This window comes from Genypterus blacodes, unplaced genomic scaffold (assembly GCF_046128005.1).
Source record: "Genypterus blacodes isolate CSIRO-AG114 ecotype Tasmania unplaced genomic scaffold, CSIRO-AGI_Gbla_v1 ptg000192l_1, whole genome shotgun sequence".
Classification (NCBI taxonomy): domain Eukaryota; kingdom Metazoa; phylum Chordata; class Actinopteri; order Ophidiiformes; family Ophidiidae; genus Genypterus; species Genypterus blacodes.
Genome location: NW_027466992.1, coordinates 201,169 through 223,281, shown reverse-complemented (window position 1 = coordinate 223,281; position 22,113 = coordinate 201,169). Strand labels below are relative to the sequence as shown.

At 43.0% G+C, this 22,113-nt stretch overlaps 3 protein-coding genes across 3 annotated transcripts; all 3 read left to right on the top strand.

The window, feature by feature from the left end:
• The first annotated feature begins 10,979 nt into the window (after positions 1-10,979).
• On the top strand, positions 10,980-13,747 carry ptgdsa (prostaglandin D2 synthase a). The gene is made up of 7 exons (XM_076169161.1): positions 10,980-11,184; positions 12,326-12,465; positions 12,613-12,689; positions 12,916-13,026; positions 13,141-13,242; positions 13,330-13,355; positions 13,600-13,747. Exons 1-6 carry the CDS (start codon positions 11,032-11,034, stop codon positions 13,353-13,355), a joined length of 609 nt encoding a protein of 202 aa, XP_076025276.1. The 5' UTR covers positions 10,980-11,031; the 3' UTR covers positions 13,600-13,747.
• A 154-nt stretch (positions 13,748-13,901) lies between these two features.
• LOC143015200 (protein AMBP-like) lies at positions 13,902-16,336 on the top strand. Its single transcript, XM_076169159.1, has 7 exons — positions 13,902-14,630; positions 15,040-15,185; positions 15,269-15,345; positions 15,456-15,575; positions 15,685-15,786; positions 16,040-16,083; positions 16,234-16,336. Exons 1-7 carry the CDS (start codon positions 14,511-14,513, stop codon positions 16,246-16,248), a joined length of 624 nt encoding a protein of 207 aa, XP_076025274.1. The 5' UTR covers positions 13,902-14,510; the 3' UTR covers positions 16,249-16,336.
• A 401-nt stretch (positions 16,337-16,737) lies between these two features.
• LOC143015199 (protein AMBP-like) lies at positions 16,738-19,796 on the top strand. The gene is made up of 10 exons (XM_076169158.1): positions 16,738-16,956; positions 17,447-17,586; positions 17,813-17,889; positions 17,993-18,109; positions 18,425-18,526; positions 18,722-18,777; positions 18,936-19,023; positions 19,113-19,280; positions 19,382-19,555; positions 19,643-19,796. The coding sequence occupies exons 1-10, from the start codon at positions 16,837-16,839 to the stop codon at positions 19,660-19,662; spliced, it is 1,062 nt and encodes a 353-aa protein (XP_076025273.1). The 5' UTR covers positions 16,738-16,836; the 3' UTR covers positions 19,663-19,796.
• Positions 19,797-22,113: the final 2,317 nt, after the last annotated feature.

The following is a 22,113-nucleotide window of genomic DNA, read 5'->3' as shown; positions in this document are numbered from 1 at the left end:
AAAACATAACAATGTTATTACTTATTTTACTATTTAACCAAAACTAAACCTTTCATATTTCTCATTTCTGTCTGTCCACATATCACTGTCACAATTTCCCTTCACATTCCCTGTAATTCAGGGAATTCCCTGTAGTTCCCATCTCATCTGTGCTTCACATGCATTCAGTCTGTTCTGATGTTAGTGAGATGACAGAGAGTGTGGTGCTGTTTTCATGAGGAATTAAAATAGTGTTGGAATGTTCTTGCAGTGAAGCACTTTCTCTGTCCTACAGTTTTGGAATGTTTTTTTCACAGTGTTTTCCTGTTTGGAAGAACATACACTGGATTGAGAGCCTGGGTGGAGCTTCTTTCTTCTTCCAACTGAGCTGTTGGATGCACAGTTCTCATGTTTGTGAAGGTTTTTTGTGGACCCTGCTCGACATGACAGCTTAATTCTGCAAATTCTGCATTCTTCCTTTATGTTGTCACAATTGTTAAAATGCATCCAAATGCTGCCGGCTCCCATCGTTCACCTAAAAGAGCTAAAAGAAATGTGTAGCGTTAGACATCTCCGCAGCAGTCTATCGTGACAGCAGTCAACAAGACGGTTAGCACACACCCTCTTGGTTAATATTCCCGGGAGAACAAACACAGACCGACACCGTCTGGTAACTTACGAAGACTCCTTTATTACATACACACAGCATAAATAGAGCACGTAGGCACACCCGTCATAACATCACTAGCGTCACAACATAACATAACGTCACTGTGTATGCCACTCAACATGGCTTTGCCACTCATACTATCAGATATGTTTAACACTCCCACTCAAAGACATGTTTAAAGCTTTCTATAATGGTAAACAAAAATCCCCAAAAAAAACATAACTCCCAAAATAAAACATTTAGCATACTTGCAGTGTTGTAAGAACTTCAAAACATTTACATCTGCCGGTACACTTTACTTTCCAAATAAATATTCCTTAAACTTCTCAAACTTAGCCTTTGTCACTGGCTTGGTAAGGACATCTGCTACCATGTTTGCAGCGGTACTCTATAGATATTTTCCCTTCTGCGTGTGCAGACCGTACAAAGTGGATTTATATCTATGTGTTTGCTTCTCTGTCTGCATACAGGGTTCTTAGATAAGGCTATCGCCCCCTGGTTGTCCTTATATATCTTGACAGGTACCTGCTGGTTACCACTATCTATACCTTTTAGTAGCTGTACAAGATACATACTTTCTTGAGTAGTGGCTGCTAGTGCCATACGCTCGGCTTTGCAGGTGGATAGTGCCACGGTTGGCTGTTTCCTAGTTTTTCACGATATAACTGGACCATTCACAGTTAAGCTGAAACAGTAACCAGTTGTGCTCCTCCTATCATCTGTATCGGCTGCCCAGTCAGCAAAGCTATACCCCTCAAGCTGTAGGCGTTCTTCACATTTCTGGTCATGTAGTTCTTGATCTATAGTACCCTTTAAGTACCTCAGTAGGTGTTTTGCTATAGCCCAATGTTGTTGCTTTGGTTCTGCTAGGTGTTGTGAGAGTTTACTACAACCCAGCTCAGGTCAGGTCTAGTACATGTCATAATATATATCAAGCTACCTACTATCTCTCTATATCCTGCTGAGTCAATAATTTCACCCTCATTGTCAAAGTGTAACTTTTGCTCACATGGTGGATCTCGGTTTGCATTCAGACATTCCGAATTTCGCCAATATCTTCTCTATGTGTCTGTTTTGAGTCATTTTGATCTCTCCCTTACTCTGTGTAAAATTGATACCCAGGAAGCGTTTAAGTGGACCCATATCTTTCATCTTAAACCTTCTCGTCAACATTTCTTTTACATCACTGAGTAAGGTGGTGTTACTCGCCGCTATGATTATGTCATCTACCCATATTAACAGAATCACTTTCTCCTTCTCAGATTCTCTGCTGTAGACACAATGATCAGCACCATTTTGTACAAAACCATTCTCTGTAAAGTGATCGTGCAATAATATGTTCCAGTTACATCCGGACTGTTTTAAACTATACAATGACTTATTGAGTTTACACACCAAGTGTTCTCCTGTTTTTGACTCGATTTCAAAACCTTCTTCTGGTAGTTCCATATATACCTCACAGTCTATTGGAGCATTGAGGTAAGCAGTCTTCACATCCATTTGGTGTAGGGTAAGATCCTCCTGTACTGCCACCTGCATTAATGCTCGAACAGAAGTCATATTGGCTGTTGGTGAAAAAGTCTCTTTATAGTCAATCCCTTCCACTTGACCATACCCCTTTGCAACGTATCTTGCTTTGCAAGTCTCATATCCATCAGGGCTCTCTTTCACTGCATATACCCATCGCCCTCCCACTGCTTGTTTGCCTCTTGGCAGTGGAGTCAGAGTGAAAGTGTCATTCTCTGTCAAAGAGTTCATCTCCTCGCGCATCGCATCAGCCCACATTTCTGACTTCTTAGAGTCCACAGCCTCTCTAAATGTTATAGGTACATCATAAGCTGCTCTGTAGAAATAATCTATATTTTCACATTGGTCATTACTACACTCGGCTTTACACTGGTACTCTAAGTAGTCTGGAGCTTTTCTTTGTCTCATAGGATACTTCCTGTCTCCCTGCTCTCTCTGAGTATTATCTGTCTTGGTCGGGCCTGCCTCAGCAATCTCCTAAACTTCAACATTTTCCAACTCGAACTTGATTGATTGAAGGTAGTCAACCAATCTTTGGTTGACTACCTTCGGTGGTGTTACTACATAACTCTCAATGTCGTCTCCCATGTCCCAACCTGTCTGAGTCTGGCTATCTGTGCTCCCTCTTGTGATAAATTTCACCAAATCTCGCCTATGTTTTAGGACTTTTCCTGTCTCAGGATAATACACGTTATATGCTGGACTATATTTATCATAGCCTACAAAGATCCCCTTTTCACACCTAGAATCCAGCTTCTTCTTATCCTGCTTGTATACGTAGCATTAAGAGCCGAATATGTGCATGTTACACAGGTTAGGTGTTTTTCCTGTGAAGGCACAGTAAGGCGTCTGCTCGAGCCTCTTACTGTAGCATCTATTGCGGATTTGAGCTACTGTTTGTACAGCATATGTCCATAATCGCTTTGGGAGATTACTCTCCAATTGCATACATCGCGTCATATCGAATAAGGTCCTCCACCCTCTTTCTGCAGTTCCATTCTGATGAGGTGAGTAGGGTGCACTCGTCTCGTGCCTTATCCTGTGACTCCTAAGTAAGGACTCGAACTCCTGTCCGGTAAACTCTGTACCGTTATCAGATCTAATGCACTTTGTCTTTCCATGTGGAGCTACATCTGCTATGAATTTTTCTGTGGCTTTTGTTGTGTCACTCTTTGCTTTGATAAAGTATGTGAAAATCATCCCGCTGTAATCATCAGTAAATGCTATCACATACCTGTATCCATTTTTATCTGCTGGTTCTATAGGACCGCATAAGTCTGTGTGTACTAGCCCTAGTACGGTTGTAGCTTTAGCGTCTGCCTGTCTGTTTCTGCTTTGTGTAAATTTGCCCTGTGTGCATATTTCACAGTTTTGATTTGACATGTCATTTTTCCCTTTTATCGACATCCCTTTAACCACCTTTTCTAATTTTGCGACATCATCAAAATAACAACGACCAAGTATCCTATGCCAGGTTTGAATGTCATGACAACCATACACTTCATCGACATTTTCATCTTCTACTGTGCTAAGGTAATACAGCCTACCACACACATCCATTTTGAACTTGGTACCACTGTTGTTGACCAGCCAGTCATCACCGTCCCTGAAGTGTATCTCGGGTTGGGATGTAGAGTGCTCACCTGAGCCTCGTTTTCACCCGGCGTCCCTTGCTGTCCAGCAAGTAGACTTCGGCGTCTCCTCTCATCTTCGCCATCCCGCTCACCTTTGTTCCGTCGGCAAGCTCAATCATGTGATCCTTGGGTCTGAAGCTCTTGTCAACTGTTTTGAACTTTGTGGCGTCATTGATCATGTGCGATGTGGCGCCGCAGTAAACCCTGAGACCTTTCTTGTTCCTTCTTTGTGTAGTACAGTCACATAGCTTGAAGAAACTCTCTGTCTCTGTCTCTGTCTCTGTCTCTGTCTCTGTCTCTCCGTCAGCTTTCTTCATCTGGTCAAGGCCTCGGCCTTGTCCTCGACCGCGCCCCCTTCCTCGCTGTGGTGTGTCCCATCTTCGTTCCTCTCTTCTCGTCTGAGATTCTTCTTCTGGACATGTCCTGGCCATGTGTCAGAACATCCATCTTCGACAATCGTTTCTTCAACTATGTTCTTCTTCTTCTCCTCTTTCTTCCGTAGCTCCCTCTCATCCTTTTCCTTTTTCTCCCGTTTTTCCTTTTCACGCTCCTCCTTTTGTTTTTGGGCATCTTCTTTCTTTTTCTCTTTGGCAGCTTTGGCCTCTTCCCTCTGTCGTTCCTTCTCCTTACGCTGCTGAAGCCTCTCCTCCTGTTCTGGTAAGTTCTTCAGTGAGCGTCTTTTAACAGCCTTCTGGTCTGCCAGGATCCTGGGTGTGGTCTTTGACTCTAAAGGTTTAGCGTTGGGCTTGTGGCCCTGTTCATCTTTGTCTTCATTGCTGTCTATAATTTTGCAGTCCGAAGCACAAGTTTCATCGGTGTTGTCACTTTTGCTGGATTTTCCAACAGAGGACCTTTTGTCTTTGCAATGTTTGTCTTCAATGGACATTTCCTTTACTTCTTTGCACGAGTTTTCACTTAAATCAGTATTGCACTGAGCAATCAGCATGTCATGCAGGCTATGCACTGAAGTTCTGTTGACTGTATGAGACTGAATGACATTGTTGGTCCCTGTTCCTAATGGGCCATTCACCACCCATCCAAGCAGTGTTCTCATTGCATATGGGCCGTCTCCTTCGCTATTTATGATTTGCCAGGGCTCAATTGCTTTGGGTGCATTTGTGCCTATCAACAAGTCGATGCCTGCGCCAATTGTGGAAATTTGAACATCTTTAAAGTGAACGCAAACAAAACTGTGGCGTTAACCAATCAGATTTGGAGTTGGCTACTACGGGCCTTCTAGCAGGCGTAGGATAACGTCAGCACATGGACGTCTTTTGATTGGATACGCACTATTGAGAGGCAGAGCTATGCAGAGCTAACAAACTGAACTTGAACGAGCTGATTTGTGTAGATTTCTACAAGGACAAGCTTTTTCTTTTCAACCCACATTGGCTGAAGGAGGAGAAGAGTTCGATTTGGTCGCAGATATAATTACAACGCCATTTTCAAGACAAACTTTTCAAGAAAAGCTAGGGGGGGGGGTCGCATGTTGTGACACGATCACAGCGGCTTATGCGGACAGATTAATTTATTTTGGACTTTGAACTCTGAGAGGGGTTAAATGAAGATGTCTAATGAACGGCTGTCATGATAAAATATAAACTTAATAAAGTTTATTTTTCCTCCACAGTGTTGGTGGTTTGTTTATTGCTCTCTCTCTTATATATTTCCCAGCAAATCATATTGAAATCATTGATGATTGCATTCTACAGTCAGTCAGGCACGCGATGCCGAACGTGAAGGGAGTGAAAGTGAGAGGTGACAGTGGGGTCCTTCAGCTAATGACTCAATAACACACAGAGAGGCACGGGACCCTACCTGCTGCGTGCTGTCGAAGAATCACCTCTCCGCTGTGTGACAAAGTAAACGAACCAGACCAATCCAGCGTCCCATCACATCACATCACCTGGCACACATCCACTGCACAACTGCACAAAGGGCTCCTGGAACATTTTATGTTTATTAGTCATCACAACCCAGACTCATATATTCCAAGCTGCTGCAGTTTGGCATAAACACTTTTCTTCCTAACCTGGGTCACATTACGCAGAGGTACGTAGGAGGGCCAATGATGCAGAAGTCACTGCAGCGCCCACTCAGCTGCCTTCATCTGGGCCTTCGCTTTCCCCGGCCTAATACAGCTTCTCTGAGTCGCTGTGGTACATTTCTAAAAAAACGACTTGTTCAACCTCCACATCATCCCGTCACAACATTTCGCATTCTTTTGAACAAATTGCTAATGCTTTGTCAATGCTCTTGCAAACGATCACGAAGGTACAACTGTCTGCTGTTTCCTACATTAGATAGATAGATAGATAGATAGATAGATAGATAGATAGATAGATAGATAGATAGATAGATAGATAGATAGATAGATAGATAGATAGATAGATAGATAGATAGATAGATAGATAGATAGATAGATAGACGCCCAGACGAGCTGATTCATCTGTCCTGCTTCATCCGGACACAAGAGGCGCCTCAGCGGGAGCGTGAGTCAGTTTCAGTCAGAGGAAACTAAGGGAAACTATTTAGTGAATTTCAGTCGAATTCAGAGTTCTGACATTTGAAATCGAGAATTTCTTTCTGCAACCAGAGTGTCGAAACTGCAGATCAGCAGCACGTCGCGCTCACTGTGCAAGTGTAAGGTCAAATTGCTTCACTGTGTTTTGCAACAAAAAAAAAATGCCCAATGTTGCAATTTCTCAAGAATCAGTTTGTAACTTTTGTTGGAATCCAAACCCAAAGACAAAGAGCAGCAGCAGGGTGGAGACACAAGGGGACAGTGTTCAGCTATCCACCATCTTATACCTAAAACAGGGGTGTCAAACTCATTTTAGTTTGGGGCCACATTCGGCCCAATTTAGATTCAAGTGGGCTGGATTAGTAAAATCATAGCATAATAACCTATGAATGGATGTAAATGGACAACTTCCCTTTGTTTTAGTGCAAAAAAGTACAGGTTCATGTTGCAAATGTACTTTTATTTAACTATCTTTTTACAAAACATATTATGAACAACCTGAAATTTCTTAATACAGTGGTTCCCAAACTTTTTCTGCAGGCCCCCCGTCTGTAGATAAGAATATTTTCGCCCCCAAACACACACACACACACACACACACACCTTTAGGCTCCAAACTCCACTGGAATTTTAAACATTGTAATTTATAAAACTGCAACTTATTATTTAACAAAATAAGTAAGGTGTAAATCACCTTTACAGGGGAATTATGAAAAGTCCAACTGTGTAATACTGTGTAACCTAATTTCTAAATTAAGCTATTCTTTGCAAAAAAGAAGAGAAGAACAGCTGCTCCGACCTATATTTTGTGTTTATTGAGGCTCACATAGATAGGATGTGGCAAAGGAAGGAGTGTGGCCATAGCTCTCCTACCCAGCAGCAGGTAATCGGATTTATTTTACAAAAATAGAGATAATACAAAACAATTAAGGTCATCATCCGTTCAGTCTACCAATAAATAAATAGCGAGCATGAAGATGAACATAACATAAATGAGAAGGACTGTACAACAGAAAAGGCAAGAAAGACTTATACAAGCGACATACATACTGTATAATGTAGACATGGGAGTCCCTGAATCAAAATTAAAAACCCAAACTGCGCAGCTTTAACCAGAAGAGCCTTAACTTAAAACTGTTGTCCTCATGTCTGGACATTTTTCGGCACCCACTTTGGGTCATTAATAAAAACATAGCAGACAGGAAGAAACGTCTTCACTTTTTCTTCATACTTATTAGGTCCCACTGATCCCAGACAGCAATGAGAAATTAAAAATGCATATAAAATAATCTGTCATCCCTGCCGTATCCGTATCCTCACTCCCAGCTTTGAGGCACCTGTTTAAACTCTCTTCATATCATGTGCGCACCAAGACATTCCAGTAGGGTTCGTCTGTTAAGATCTGCTTGGTGCTGCTCACCTGTACGAACAGAGCGTCGCCTTTGTACAGGTAGAACACGCCGCCCAGGTAGCTGGTGGACCGGACCACCGCGTTCACTTGTCGGTTCTCCCTGGAGAATTTCCGGCCCTCCAGCAGCGTGAGGTTTTTCTTGCTGTACAGTGGAGAAGCTACTTGGACCGAGTGAGTAAACGCAGTGCCGAAGTATACCTTGGAGTACACGTAGTAGTAGCCCTCTTCCTCAACGTAAAGCCTCCTGTGCCTGTAGTTCATGTGGCATAGGAGAGGATCTGCCATTGTGCTCCACGCCATGATGTTGTCCATGAACTGCATCTTGTCCGCCTGGAAAGAGCAAGAAAAAGCAGAAGTTGATTGTTTTGTTTACACGGTGCTCTCCACAGTGTGCCAAAGAAACCACTTCCAGTGTCTCTCACCTGTCAGGTGTGCCACCGGTTTAGAGGGGAGAAGAGTGTCTCCATTTCTCTTCGCGAGACTCGGGGGACCGTCTCCATCTGTGTAGGGAGCGCACACATGAAGCGCCAACAGAAGCCACTGAGCTAATTTTTTGTAAAGGAGCAAAAAAGTGTCGAGACCTACCTGAGGCGAGATTGGCGGGTGTTTGCAAATCAGCCTGTGTAAAAAGACAGGGAGAGGAGGTCGATTGATTTAATGGTACTTTTCAAAAACATTTTTAAAAACCATACTGCTGACACACATTGGGTTCTAGACCGGCTAAAACCTTTTCCATGACTCTGTGGTTGGACTAGTTCAAAGCCACAATGCTGGGTAGTAGCCATGGCGACGGTTGATGTGTGATGTTCAGTGATGTTCAGGTGGAATGCTGGATCCGTCAAATCAGACTGGAACACAGTCAATGGGCAGGGACACTTTTAATACTTCCACTCTAAGGACTACATCGCTCGCTCGCTCGCTCGGGCTCATATGTCAGAGGGAAACTGTGATGTTTACGCAGGTCTGATGTTCTAACTTAGGGGGTCACTCTTGCTTTGAACGTCTTTCTGCAGGCCTGTGTCTCTGTTTGATCACAGTTTAGCTACAGGAAATAGACCACTTCCTTTTCTCCGCCATCTTCCTCTTCATGTTGGTGTCAGTGTCAGCCCGAGTAAGTCCCGCCTGCCCGCCATTCGCTCAGCTCGCCAAAAGCTGAATCATAACGTCCCCAAAAGCCCCTGACCCACCCGCATCCTGGAACATGACGCCTCGGCCCGCGGTCGCCTCTGAAAGGGGCCGGACTAAAACTTACATCTCTATCTTTGATTCTCTTGCCCCAGAATTAGTAGAAATGCACAGCAGTCACACAAATTTCACCAGTCAGTCAGTTTCTGTCGTCATTCAGATGATGAGGCAGATTTGTTGTACGTGCGTTAAGTTTTTCACTTATGCCGCCAACAGTTTTAGTTTTTGAACGTCATAATGTAAATGACACTAATCGCTGCAGGAGATTGAGTCTAATTTACAGCCTCTAATATTTTAGTATATTTCAATTATCTTAACACAGTTTCACTGAATGAATGAATATCGACATCAAATCATACAATTAAGAAAATAACACATGTCTATCCATTTAGCTCTCTAGCTCTAGCTCTCTAGAATGCAAGATCCTCGTGCCCTCCAGAGGCTGTGTGTGGTATTTTAGCCGTCTATGTCCTTCCTGGCCCAAGTTATGGCCCGTCCAAAATATGGAATATTTGATAATATTTGATTACGTTTTTCGAAAAAGTGACCAAAATTTTTATTTCTTCCAAACTCACATCAATGGATCCTCCTGCCCTCCAGAGACTATAGGTGAAATTTTAGCCCTCTAGCTCCTTCCTTGCCAAAGATATGGGCTGTCCAAAGTTTTCATTAGCTCTAGAATGTCAGTCACAGCATACAGACGGCACAGAAGTGTCCATTGATGTGAAGGTCAAATATCAGTGTTACTTGGACCAAACCTGTCCTTTTTTAAATAAAGCCCATACTTTGGCCTATGCACTCAATTCATAACTCAATGGTTATGAAACATATTGGGATTTTACTGAAGCATCCACTTCATTGCTTCATGGTTTGATCTTGAGTGGTCATAGTTAAAGAATCATGAATCAGTGGAAGCTAATTTCATTGTCAGGTGTTCCAGAATTCAACAAATAGTTAAGAAATGCTTGTATTTGGCTTTGAAGAAGGTTTACAAACCCTCTATTAGAAAGTGAAATGAGTGCTGGCTCTATTTGCAGCCGTTTCACAACGAAGTACAAGGCCGCTTGCCTTATAAAGACTGTTATTCATTGGACCAAATATTGGGTTAAGGGGTTCACTTTGGGGCATTTCTTGGGCTGGCTCCATTCTGCTTTGTAACAACATCCAGGTTACACACTTACGTCAAACTCTACCATGGTAGATAAGCGTTGTTAAAATTATAGAGAGGTGAGTAAAATCAGGCAAACTGACCTTATGACCTTTATGACATCACAAGGGATGTCCACAGGATGACCAACAGCCTGTTGGTGCTGAAAGCTCCAACATTGAAAACTGAAGGACTAAATGTGCTTCTTAACAGTGGTGTAAGTACAAATATTTCATTACACTGCTTAGGTACAATAAATGTTAAATTGTAATAGGAGAGAATACTAATAGAAGTAGTAGTTTGTCTTGACTCTGTTGTTCAAAGTATATTCTTAAGATCATCCCGATATGATCTTATTAACATGTGGGACTTTGTTGACTCATACGTGTGACTTTCAGTCTTCACATGAATTATGACAACCAGTGGTTCATTAGCAACCAAACTGTTCTTGTTATGTAAAGGTGGAAGTGAAAGTTTTATCCCATTAGATGATGATCCTTCATAGTTGTCCTTAGATATGTGCCTCTCTTACTCTCTTTGATGCCAGTTTACACATTGACCCTTCTTTGGCATGTTCCCCCCGCTGTACTGTATACATTTGACTGTGGGACCAAAATATCCAAACTCTTGTGAACAGAAGCATCTGTGTTGTGAGGACAGGACTTGAACTTGTTGATTCTGATAAACACTGCATTTTCCAGGGCTTTAATTGGTTCAAGATCTATTCCTGTCTGAGACGGAAGTGAAGGCTAAGTTAAGGTTATTTTGAAATAGTTTTCATCCATCTTAACTCTACCTTCAACAGTTGCCCACTGTTCTCTATTCCCAGGCTATGATTGGCTAACATGCTAGTGGGTGGATCAGGAGAAAAGCAAATATTGCCAGAGGGAATTGCCTGTACCTGTTTGACTGTTGTCTGCATACATTTGAGTTAAGGCGTGGGACAGACACCCTATGAGCTCTCCTTCTTTCCATCCTGCACCTCCTCCTCCTCCACTTCTATACGCAGCCATGAGGCCCTCTGTGGTGACATTTGTCATGGTGATATGTTGCGTGACGATGGCACAAGCAGATGTTACCGCGCAGAGAGACTTCTACCTGCCAAGGGTAAGAGGTGCATGCATGTGTGTGAGTGTTTCTTGTGAAGGATCCGGAGTGAGAACATGTCAGTGAGTGAGAACAGCTGCTCAGTGGGCCACCCAAAACAAACACAGGGCTTCTCTCATCATTGACAGTCAATTCTCCATTTGTTATGATTAATAATTTTGAGAATCCTCATTTTCCTCACTTGCACGAGGTTGAGAGAGGCCAGTTTGTCATTTCCCATGATGTATGTCATGAGAAAGAGAGACGCTTCTGTTGTTTAGAGATGGTGAGTTGGTGGGGGGCCAAATCTTTCCCAGCACCATTTCCCTTTTGTCCCAATGGGGTGATTATGACATATTTATCAAAATGTTACTTACAAATGATCCAACCTGAAATGATACATTAATCTCCAGAGAGAATTTTTGGGGAAAAAGTTTCCGTTCATTCTCCAAATTTTGAATCTATACAGATTTTATAAGGTATCTGGGAGATTTTATATAATGTTAACTTCTTCTTGAACATTCTGAATCGTCTCACAGACTAATCTAATAATCTAAACTGTAATCTAAATCCCTTTTATCTCGAGTTTCCTTCCAAGTAAATACTTCAGAGTAGCTAAATGATGTGATGTGTGAATACCACTAAAATGTTTTCTGTTAATCTGTTATGTAATCTGTGACTCAGAAATTCTAATCATTAATCTGACTATGATTACATTCAGATAATAGATTAGATAGCAAAAGTTAGAGAACATAACAAAACAGGAGAACCACTAAATGGTTAAACGTAAATTCAAGAATTAGTGACTCATCTGGATGGCAATGAATTCAAACCCATGACTAAACCGCAGAGCCTTCTGTCTGTGCAGGTAATTATTAGGATTGGAACATGCACCAACACTACCCACTTGTTTTCCCGCTGGCGCCTTTCGTGCAAAAACAGTTTGCACGCTTGGATCCCTAACGTGCTCTGCATAACACAAACATGTTACATAAATGAAAATTATCGACTTTGCCACTCATAAAAGCCTGTGTGAGCTAAACAGAGACATTAAATCAAATGTAGGTTGAGGGAATCATTCAATAAGTAAAACATTGTGTGTTGTGCGGGTGTTGCTTCTGTTTACATCCGTGAATGTATTTATGTGTGTGTGTGTGTCCAGTTTTTTGGGAAATGGTACCGTGTGGGCCTGGCCTACGACTCTCCAGCCTTTGTCCCCTACAGAGACAAGGTGAGGATCTCCATGGGCATCGTTGCAGCACAGCCACATGGCAACGTTAACCTCACTATGTGGGAGAGCGGGTAAGCATGTGTGTGTGTGTTTATGGGTGTGTGTGTGTGTGCTTGTGGCGGTTGGACTGGGTCATTATGGAGTCATGTATCGGCATGTACTGTGTGTCCAAGTGCAAGTTGCGTGACAAATGATGACACACAGCATTTCCTCTCCAGACCTACAGGTTGCATGAGAAAACAGTACCAGTACGAAAAGACCAATGTACCTGGACAGTTCACCTACTTCAGCACACGTAAGGGATTCTTTCTGGATTCAACGAGAAATCCATACAAGGATAACATACAATTACAAATCAGTGGTATATTAACAACAATGTTCAGTTAAAGATTGTGGTTGCCCAGTAATGTCACAGGGTTGGACTCAATAGCAAGCAAGTTGTGGTCTTAGCCTCTTGATCTTAGCCTCTATCTCCTCGGATGTGTCTGCTACTCATTTCTCAGTTGTGTTTCTCCCTCCAGGTCATCACAAGGTGAAGGACATCACAGTGGTGGAGACAAACTACACTGACTACGCTTTCGTTGTCAAAAACAAAGTTTTCAACAGGGAGTACACACAGATAGCACTTTACGGTGAGACACACACACACACACGTATCGTTGTATTTTTAATTTGATAGATTCTTTGAAGATGCTCGCCTACTTGTTTGTCTTTATTCTTATATCTATCCTCACTTTTGTCTTTAGGTCGTACTCAAAGGGTCAAACCAGACATTATTCAGAGGTTTAAAGCCTTAGCAACAAGCCTTGGTTTCCCCAGAGAGTCTATCCTGACACCGCCTCCTGCAGGTAGGGAGGGTGACGACATCACCTGCACATAAACACACACATAAGTATTTTATGCTGAAGACTAATTTTTTAAATTATTCCCAACAGAGAATTGCCCAGGATCTGGAGTCTAGGTGAGAATCTATTGAACTTAACAAATTATTGCTGTACAGTTGGTTCACTTATACCATGTAGATTAATATATTAGATTATCGAGGCATTATCTTCTGTTCTGACCTCAGAAGGATTTCATTCCACTTACTATGAAGTCCATTCACTCATTTGGCCCAGATAGACAATCAGTTGTTTACCTTTAAGACCTCTCTGGCTGTGGACATTTGAACTTGTCATCATTAATCATTGCTGCTTTCCATTTAGGTGTACCAGTGTCTGGACGTCATATGGAGCAGATCTGTCAAAGGGAATGACCTCTTATACCAGCAAGATTCATTCAGTGTATTACATTATTTTCACAATTGTGCCATTTCACATTGTTGACGTCATTATATAAACAGAGTTAACCTGTCCTGTCCTGTCCTGTGTGTGTATGTGTAGTTGTATCACAGTCACAAAGGGGTTTATCCTGATATGGGTGAAAAAGGAGGCTTCACTCTTTAACCCAGGTTCCTTATAATAAGATAAGGTGATAAGATAAGATAATTATTTTCAGATGTAAACATACACAACAATCTAGAGCAAGAATTAGCCTGTAAATAACAATAGGAAAAAATCTGATCAGATCAAAATCAGATTCCAACACTAGGAAGCGCTATAGAGACGTGACATTTCTTCACAAAGCGATCAAATTATGGATTCTTATTTGGATATAAGAAGGACTGCCGCAAAATGTGTACATGCTCGTTCATCCTTGGAGGAGATATGCATTTATTAGCTTATCTATGAGTTCATCGTGATGAACCTCTCACATCAAGTTTATATCCAAATATGAATGAACGCAGGTTTAAAAGCACAGCATTCAATGGAATGACTCCCTCTCATCTTTTCCCTAAAAGCGATCGGCAGTTACATTTTGACATTTATTGATTAGTTGTTTGTTTTATCTGACCAATTCTGAAGTCCAGTAGTGTTTCACTGCTGATTGGTTGGGCACTTAGATCATTAAACTAACAAACACACTATCACATGTACAATCAGAACTTTGCTCTCCTAGTTGTGTGTTGTTCAGGAGGTAGTGGGAGGGATTTTACCCCAAAACCCAGAAGTACAAAGTGTCAGCCTGACCAAGAAGGGCTGCGTTCCAACAAGCAGAACCTGGGCTCACTGATAGGATGCATCGTGCTCTTAGTCTGGTTTCTGTGCTGGTCCTGGGGTGGGTCTGGACCATGCAGGCGGTCCCAGTACTCACAGGACCTCAATACAACACAGCAGAGGACTTTGACCTGGGCCGGGTGAGTGGCTGAGGTCTCTGCTCCTGTCAGTGCCAATATCAATCGTTTCAATTATTTCCAACATATTTAAACATAATTAATTTGTGTTTCCTCTGTTTTACACACCATGAGCATGCCTGTCTCTCTTTTGCATTGATTTACTTTTGTAAATGTGTTCTTTTCTTCCAGACTTCCTCTTTTGAAATTATTTAATCCTTTAATCATTTAAGATATTTTAATAGATTACTCTCTGAAATGCGCAAATTCTTGATTGGTCAATCACAGCATTTAGGTATCGAGCCGCACAGCGACATGTAAAGTCTTAAGACGACAACATCATCACGAAGAATTCACAATTTAAGGTTTACTGTAAATAGACTAATTACAATAGCAATACATGATTCCTCTTCATCCTCGGTCTCTTTCTCAGTTCCTAGGTAAGTGGTACGAGGTGGCGGTGGTGTCCACTTGTCCTTATTACATGCAGGATCAGAGGAGGAACCCGGCCATTGCTGCACTGGAGCTGCAGCCTGGACCTTCTGAACGAGAAGCCAAGATGACAACCACTGTTCTTTGGTCAGACTCACAAAATCAATATAACTGCAACACACCTATGAATGTATGTTTATGTTTATGTCTGTGTGTGTGTTTATCTCTAGGGACAGAATCTGTAAGCAGACATTCAGACAGTACGGGTTGACTAACACTCCAGGACGATTTTTCTACTATTTTGCCAGTACGTTACTGAAGCTTCAGTCTTTTGTACTAAACTGTAGATTTCATTCTGATACACAGCATCACTATTTTCGATCTACCGTCATTTTGTGCCCAACTGTATTCACATAGGGTTTGAAGCTGACGTTGATTGCTTTGTGGTTGATACCAACTATGATGAGTATGCATTCATAATCCAGCTGAGCACAGAGAGACCCTCAGGTCTTCAGTCAACCACTGTGAAGCTGCACAGTGAGCAACCAGATTTAACCTTACTACATTTGTTTGCATGTGACATATCCTCTGATATATACAAGTAGGATTAGAAAATACAGTCTCTGACAGGTTCTGTCTTCATCAGGCCGATCCATGAATGTGTCGGCCTCCGTGCTGGAGGACTTTAAAGCAGTGGTTATACAGCAGGGAATGAATAAAGACACTGTCATCATGAAGCAAAACAAAGGTACAAACATGTGGGTGCACATTAAGGACGTCTAAGCATCACTCTCACCTATAAATCAGATAGTCATTCAGTTAGCTCTTGTCCTTACAATTTAGAATAAATTGTACAGATGAGTGAGATTAAAGAATTCTGTCCGTATGTAGAATAACAAGTGAAGCACAGAATAATGCAACAATATCATGAAATTATGTCCACAATACAACGATACAATCACTCATCAAGCCATCTCTGACCTCTGTCTCTGTCTCTCCAGGTGAGTGTGTTCCAGGTGAGCAGGTGAACACACTCCAGCTCCAGGTATAAACATTACATTCTCAGATTTTATCTCTGAAACTCAGTCTATATTAGAAAAATGAAAAAGAAGAATATAGATATTGTTTCAGTGAACATGAATATGCAATACACATCAACTGAGTGTTAAACCAATTTGTGTATTCACTGTTACAGGGTGAGAGCTCCTGAAGGCAAACTGAAGTGGAGGATGCCAATGGGACTGCAGCAAGCCCACAGAGACTTGCCAAACACAAATAAAACATTGCTGCACGTGAAACTTTGTCTCCTTCTCCTTCTTCGTCTCGTACACACACTTAAGAGCAGAGCGTCGGTGTCAAATCTGTAAACTGGTGCACTGCCATGTACTTGTTACTCATTAGTCTGTGAGCTCATGATTCCTTTTGATTGATTTGTTGATGCTGCTGTAAGTGTGAGGGCCAATGTTTAAGTAGTCAGCTGTTCAGGCCAGTCAGAACACACACACCCACACACACACATACACAGATGTGACAGATGTGAAGAGAGCGATAGAGAGAGGGAGATGGGACAGAACTTTGCTCTCTTACTTGTTTGTTTTCTGCTCGGCTGTGGGGGTGAGCGTTTGTTGGGGAGGTCAAAGCACACACACGCACACACACACACATCACAGGTCAATGCCCCTGTTCAACTTTTAAAAGGTTTCTAAGGAAGGTGACGCAAAGGGGGTGGCCTCTTCCTGGGATTCTGAGGCTCAGGAGCTCAAACAGCTCAGAGACGCTGGACAGACAGACTGATAGGATGCAGAAAGAAGTGTTTCTGGGTTCCCTGCTGGTGCTGGGGTGGGTCTGGGCCCTGCAGGGGCTCCCAGTGCTCCCAGAACCTCTCTACCCCACACAAGAGAACTTTGATCTGGCTCAGGTGAGTAGCTGACTTCTCAAATAGTCTTTAAATTGTAACTATGTATGTTAACTTTGCTGGATGTGCTGGACTGTTGCTAATAATTGCTAATAATTAAACATGGTCAACTTTATTGCTTTGTTCTTACATTATTTTTATTAATAAATGAGAACAGCATGCTTAAAGAGGCTGAACTATGTAAGATAATGAATAATATCCTGTCTTTCAGGATGTATTCACATGAAAGGGCAAAAGCGAAATTGTGTTTAGGTACAGAAAAGCATAATGGACGCTTTTCTTAAAGTGACAGGACAAAGAAACATTTCCTCTAGAGGCAGATGAGACCTTAAAATAGATCAAATCTAAATCTAAACTAGATCTCCTTCAGATAAGTATGGCTCATGTTTATATCTGTAGCCACATCAGTGTATTATTCATCAAATGTAAAGAAATAACATCTAAATATATAGAATATATAACATGAACATGAAAAAACATTTCCTTCTTACAGTTCATGGGGACTTGGCATGATGTCGCTGTCGCCACCTCCTGTCCTCACATGCAGCGCCACAGAGATTCAGCCATCGGCAAACTTACCCTGGAGACTGGAGACACTGCTGACAAGATCAAGATGACCAGAACTGCACTGATGTACACACACTATATCAAAAACTGACACATTTAACATTTAACACCATTGCACACTTACATTTCCTTTTATTTATTCAAGGTTTTTGTGTTACTTGCATGTTCCTGTGTGTGTGTGTGTGTGTGTGTGTGTGTGTGTGTGTGTGTGTGTGTGTGTGTGTGTGTGTGTGTGTGTGTGTGTGTGTGTGTGTGTGTGTGTGTGTGTGTGTGGGTATGTGTGTGTGTGTAGGCACGGGACATGCAGGGAGATGGAAGGTGTTTATGAGTTAACCGACACACCAGGACGAGTCTTCTACCACATTGAAAGTATATAAAGTCTCTTTCTGTCTCTCTCTGTCTCTCTCTCTGTCTGTCTCTCTCTGTCTCTCTCCCTTACAATCATTGTGTCCTTGTGTTCTTCCTCCTGCAGAGTGGGGGGCAGATGTGGATGCTTATGTGGTTCACACTAACTACATCGAGTACGCTGTGCTTATATTAAGCAAACAGAAATCCTCCGGGGACAAGAGCGTCTCTCTTAAGCTGTACAGTGAGTGGACACTCTACAGGATCATTACACTATCTAAGATATCAACGAGTATTAAGTATTGACACTGCTGTCAGGATTGTGTGCAACTTGATGGATTGACTGATTGGTTGGACGTGGATCAGGAAAGGATGATCTGATTGACTGCATGCTTGTAATTGTTTACTATCAATAAGTGGAGAAGGTATCAAGTCTTTCTGAGTCAAAGTTGACTCTTTCAGGTTGAGGCTGAAGTCATTGGAGTCGACTCTAAGTCAAGTGACTCCAATCCACACCTTTGGTTTGTCCCACTGCATGAAATGAAACTCTTCTCTGTAGGCCGGACAATGGATATCAGACCTGCCGTGCTGGATGACTTCAAAGCCCTGGTGAGACAGCAGGGAATGAGTGACACCAGCATTATCATTAAGAAGAACAAAGGTACGACACAAAGCAGCATAGGCGCACTTTCAAAACAAACAAATCAAAAAAAATCCAACTGAGGCATTCAGGAGTTTACACCAGAATGATGTCACATTCAACAAAGTTCTTCTTCTGTTCATTGTTGATCAGACACGTGGCTAAAACATCAAGAAAATTCCAGGTGATATATTTTTTGTTTTCTTCTCTCTTCAGGTGATTGTGTCCCTGGAGTGCAGGTGGAGGAACCTACAGTCCAACCAGACACTCAGGTATACTATCATGTCTTAGATTTTTTTAACAACTTTATGTTTGAAGAATTTCCTTTCCCTTTGACTGAATAGATTCTGCTTTATGATGGAATATTGGGAATGGCTGGATTTGGCTGGATTTGTGCCTCTGACTGAATCTGTGTATGGATTTGATACAGCGGTTTAGGAGGAACGTGGTGCCTTCTGTGGCTCCTATAGACGAGGAAGCTTCTGGTGATGAAACAAACCTGGTTTTGCGAAAACCAGGTGAGAGATCAGCTGAGTGTTTTCCTCACACACTGATTGATTACTGCATCGATAACTGTACATCCTGTTTCCCCTCTCCCTCGCTGCAGAGGACTGTCAAGTGGCAGCAGATCCAGGACCTTGTTTTGGACTCTTCCCCCGGTTCTTCTACAACTCAACCTCAATGAGTTGTGTGATGTTCAACTACGGAGGCTGTTTGGGCAACCAGAACAACTTTGTGACGGAGAGAGAGTGTCTGCAGAGCTGTCGCACTGAGGGTGAGGAGGGGAAATAACACATTCAGTTCAGAACTGGAGGAAGAATCTCGTCCTTCATTAGGTCTTAGAACACCTGATGTGTGTGTGTGTTTCCTCCCCAGCTGTGTGCCGTCTCCCCATGCTGGCCAAACCCTGCAAAGGCCAGCCGCCACTCTGGGCCTTTGACTCCTCCGTCGGCCTGTGTGTTCCCTACAAACAGGGCTTCTGTCAGACCAACGGCAACAAGTTCTACACCAAATCGGAGTGTGAGGAGTACTGCGGCGTGGTGAAGGACGGTGAGAGACAGATACAGAGACACAGACCAGATCCAACAGAGACGTGTTGTCTGTGTTTAACAGGGGGGGCGGGGTTTGTAATTTCAGACCTCCTGGCCGCAAACTGAGCATGTGAAGGAAACATCTCCACTGGCCTGAGCTCACCACCGCACGGACAAGCAAAGAACACTGAGTCTCACTTTTGTCTGACCACTCACAGGATGATGTCATGTTTCATCGCTAATAAAGCTTGCTTGTCACTCTGACTGACTGATGATGACGATAATGTGTTAGTGGTGACTTTCAGATTACAGATATCAACCAACAGAGGGCGACGTTGCTCCATTACATACATTTATCCACTTGCTACATTTACCTGCGTAGGCACAGCTGTGGTCTGTTATCACTCTTTTGTCTTGACTATTCTCTGTTCCGTTGCCTAGCTGCGGTCCCGCCTGCGTGACCCCTCTTTAAAGCATTACACACACACATACAGTTGTTGCTCACTGGGAGGGCCCTGCTACTGGTAGCTTTTGCATTCACACATATATGTACATCTATATAAATCCCACACCCTGCAGAGACAACAAGTCTTAAAAATGTCTTGCATCCTTGGATTGTTGGGTTTTGATGGACAGAATAGTGGAGCTTCATGTCAAGGAAGTGGTCCAACATTACATCTACACTTGCCCCCATGTTTCATGTTCGACTGAGCTCATTCTGGCACTCAGCATGGCTCATAAACACAGAAAACAAATGTCAAAGGTTTTTGACAAGTTTTGCAATGTTTGTTTTTCTCCAATAATCCTCAATCCATACACTATTGAACTGGAGACGAATAGGATTTGACATAGTCGTAAAAATCAAAGATGGATGTTGTTTTATTTACTAGGGTGGGATGAAACCATTTTTTACCATTCGTAATCTAACACGGCGAAGAAAAATTGTGTGTTGCCAAATTGCCGGCAGTCAATTGCTAGTGTGAACCGGGCTATACTGTTTGTGACTTGACCCCTGCCGAACCCCTGAGAATGACTCACCGAACCCCTGGGGTTCGATCGAACCCAGGTTAAGAACCACTGACCTAGAGGTATTACCAGGAATTGGAGTGCTGTCAAAGCAGTGGATGAAATAGAAAAAAAGGAGATATGAAATACAAAACTAGAGAAAATAAGTAAGAAAACACTGGAGAGATCTCTCTCTCTCTCCGTCTCTCTCCCCCTCTCTCCCTCTCTCCCTCTCCCTCTCCCTCTCCCTCTCCCTCTCCCTCTCTCTCTCTCTCTCTCTCACTCTCTCTCCCTCTCTCTCTCTCTCTCTCTCTCTCTCTCTCTCTCTCTCTCAGACCTGGGTAAGGAGCCAGGCTTCCTGCTCTTAGTTCCCAGAGTTCCCGGCTGCTGGCAGGAGAATGCTGGGAATATCCGGAGAGGAAGGGGAAGTGACATCACAGCGGTGACCTTCCGTGCCAGGCCATATCACCTGGTTCTGCCTGGAGGAGATACACCAAACAAGCACACACACACAGGGAGGGAGAGGGGGGGCGAGAAAAAAAAAAAGAGAGAGAGAGAGAGAGAGCGAGAGAGAGAGAGAGAGAGAGAGAGAGCACATGCACTCTCATACACTGTAAAACCTTGTTGACACACGTTGGCAATCTACAAGTTAAAGTTTGCTCTCCGAGAGAAGAGAGAAAGGAAAACATGTTAGCAAGTTCCCATGGAAATACTCTGAGCTGCTGGCTCTGAGACTGAGAGGAGAGGAGAGGAGGAGAGAGGAGACATGAAACAAGGGAATCCATGTCCTTGGCAGCACACACACACACACACACACACACACACACACACACACACTGAACAGAGTTTGGCCCTCACATGCAGAACAAAGTGAAGCGTCTGCAGATGACAGCTGGACCTGCACTCAGTGAACATATGGAGCCGGAGTGGAGATATTTTTTACGTCTGCTTGATCTCAGATGCAGCCACATTCTTGGAGTGCAGAGGCTGGAAACAGATACACACGCAACTCCACCTCCACACACACACACACAGACACAGACACAAAGTGTACGTGCCCCAGGGGAAAACAGAAGAAGAGGAGGCAGAGAGGAGGACGGGATGAAGGCAGGGAAAGGAAAGAGATGGAGGGTGAGACGGAGCGATGCGTGTTAGGGCAGAAGGGGGGCGTAAAGGACAAAGAGAAGGAGGCAAGGAGAGAGAGAGAGGGAGAGAGAGGGAAAGAGCGACAGAAGGTGCTGAAGGAGGAGGGGTGAGCTGCAGCTTGGTGAGGAGAGAGAAAGAGAGAGAGAGAGAGAGAGAGAGAGAGAGAGAGAGAAACGTCATTATACAGGATGACAAAAGAAGAGGGGATCCTCTGGTCAGCTGCTGCTCCTGCTATTGTCCTACAGCCCCACCCCCCCCAACACAACCACACACACACACACACACACTCTCTCTCATCACTTCTCCTCTTCTTCAAGTTCAACTCTGATGGCCAACCAACTGGGCTCTTCCCTCACATCTACAAACCCCCACACAGATCTAACAGATGTTCACTTCCCCCCAAAAATGACAGAATTTCAGAAATCT

Excerpts from the sequence above, each read along its gene's own strand:
- LOC143015199 (XM_076169158.1), top strand. The coding sequence starts at position 16,837 with ATGCAGAAAGAAGTGTTTCTGGGTTCCCTGCTGGTGCTGGGGTGGGTC. Across the intron at positions 16,957-17,446 it reads AGAACTTTGATCTGGCTCAG|TTCATGGGGACTTGGCATGA; the intron begins GTGAGTAGCTGA and ends TCCTTCTTACAG. Across the intron at positions 19,024-19,112 it reads CCTGGTTTTGCGAAAACCAG|AGGACTGTCAAGTGGCAGCA; the intron begins GTGAGAGATCAG and ends CCCTCGCTGCAG.
- LOC143015200 (XM_076169159.1), top strand. The coding sequence starts at position 14,511 with ATGCATCGTGCTCTTAGTCTGGTTTCTGTGCTGGTCCTGGGGTGGGTC. Across the intron at positions 14,631-15,039 it reads AGGACTTTGACCTGGGCCGG|TTCCTAGGTAAGTGGTACGA; the intron begins GTGAGTGGCTGA and ends TCTCTTTCTCAG. Across the intron at positions 15,186-15,268 it reads ATGACAACCACTGTTCTTTG|GGACAGAATCTGTAAGCAGA; the intron begins GTCAGACTCACA and ends GTTTATCTCTAG.
- ptgdsa (XM_076169161.1), top strand. The coding sequence starts at position 11,032 with ATGAGCTCTCCTTCTTTCCATCCTGCACCTCCTCCTCCTCCACTTCTA. Across the intron at positions 11,185-12,325 it reads GAGACTTCTACCTGCCAAGG|TTTTTTGGGAAATGGTACCG; the intron begins GTAAGAGGTGCA and ends GTGTGTGTCCAG. Across the intron at positions 13,243-13,329 it reads CCTGACACCGCCTCCTGCAG|AGAATTGCCCAGGATCTGGA; the intron begins GTAGGGAGGGTG and ends TATTCCCAACAG.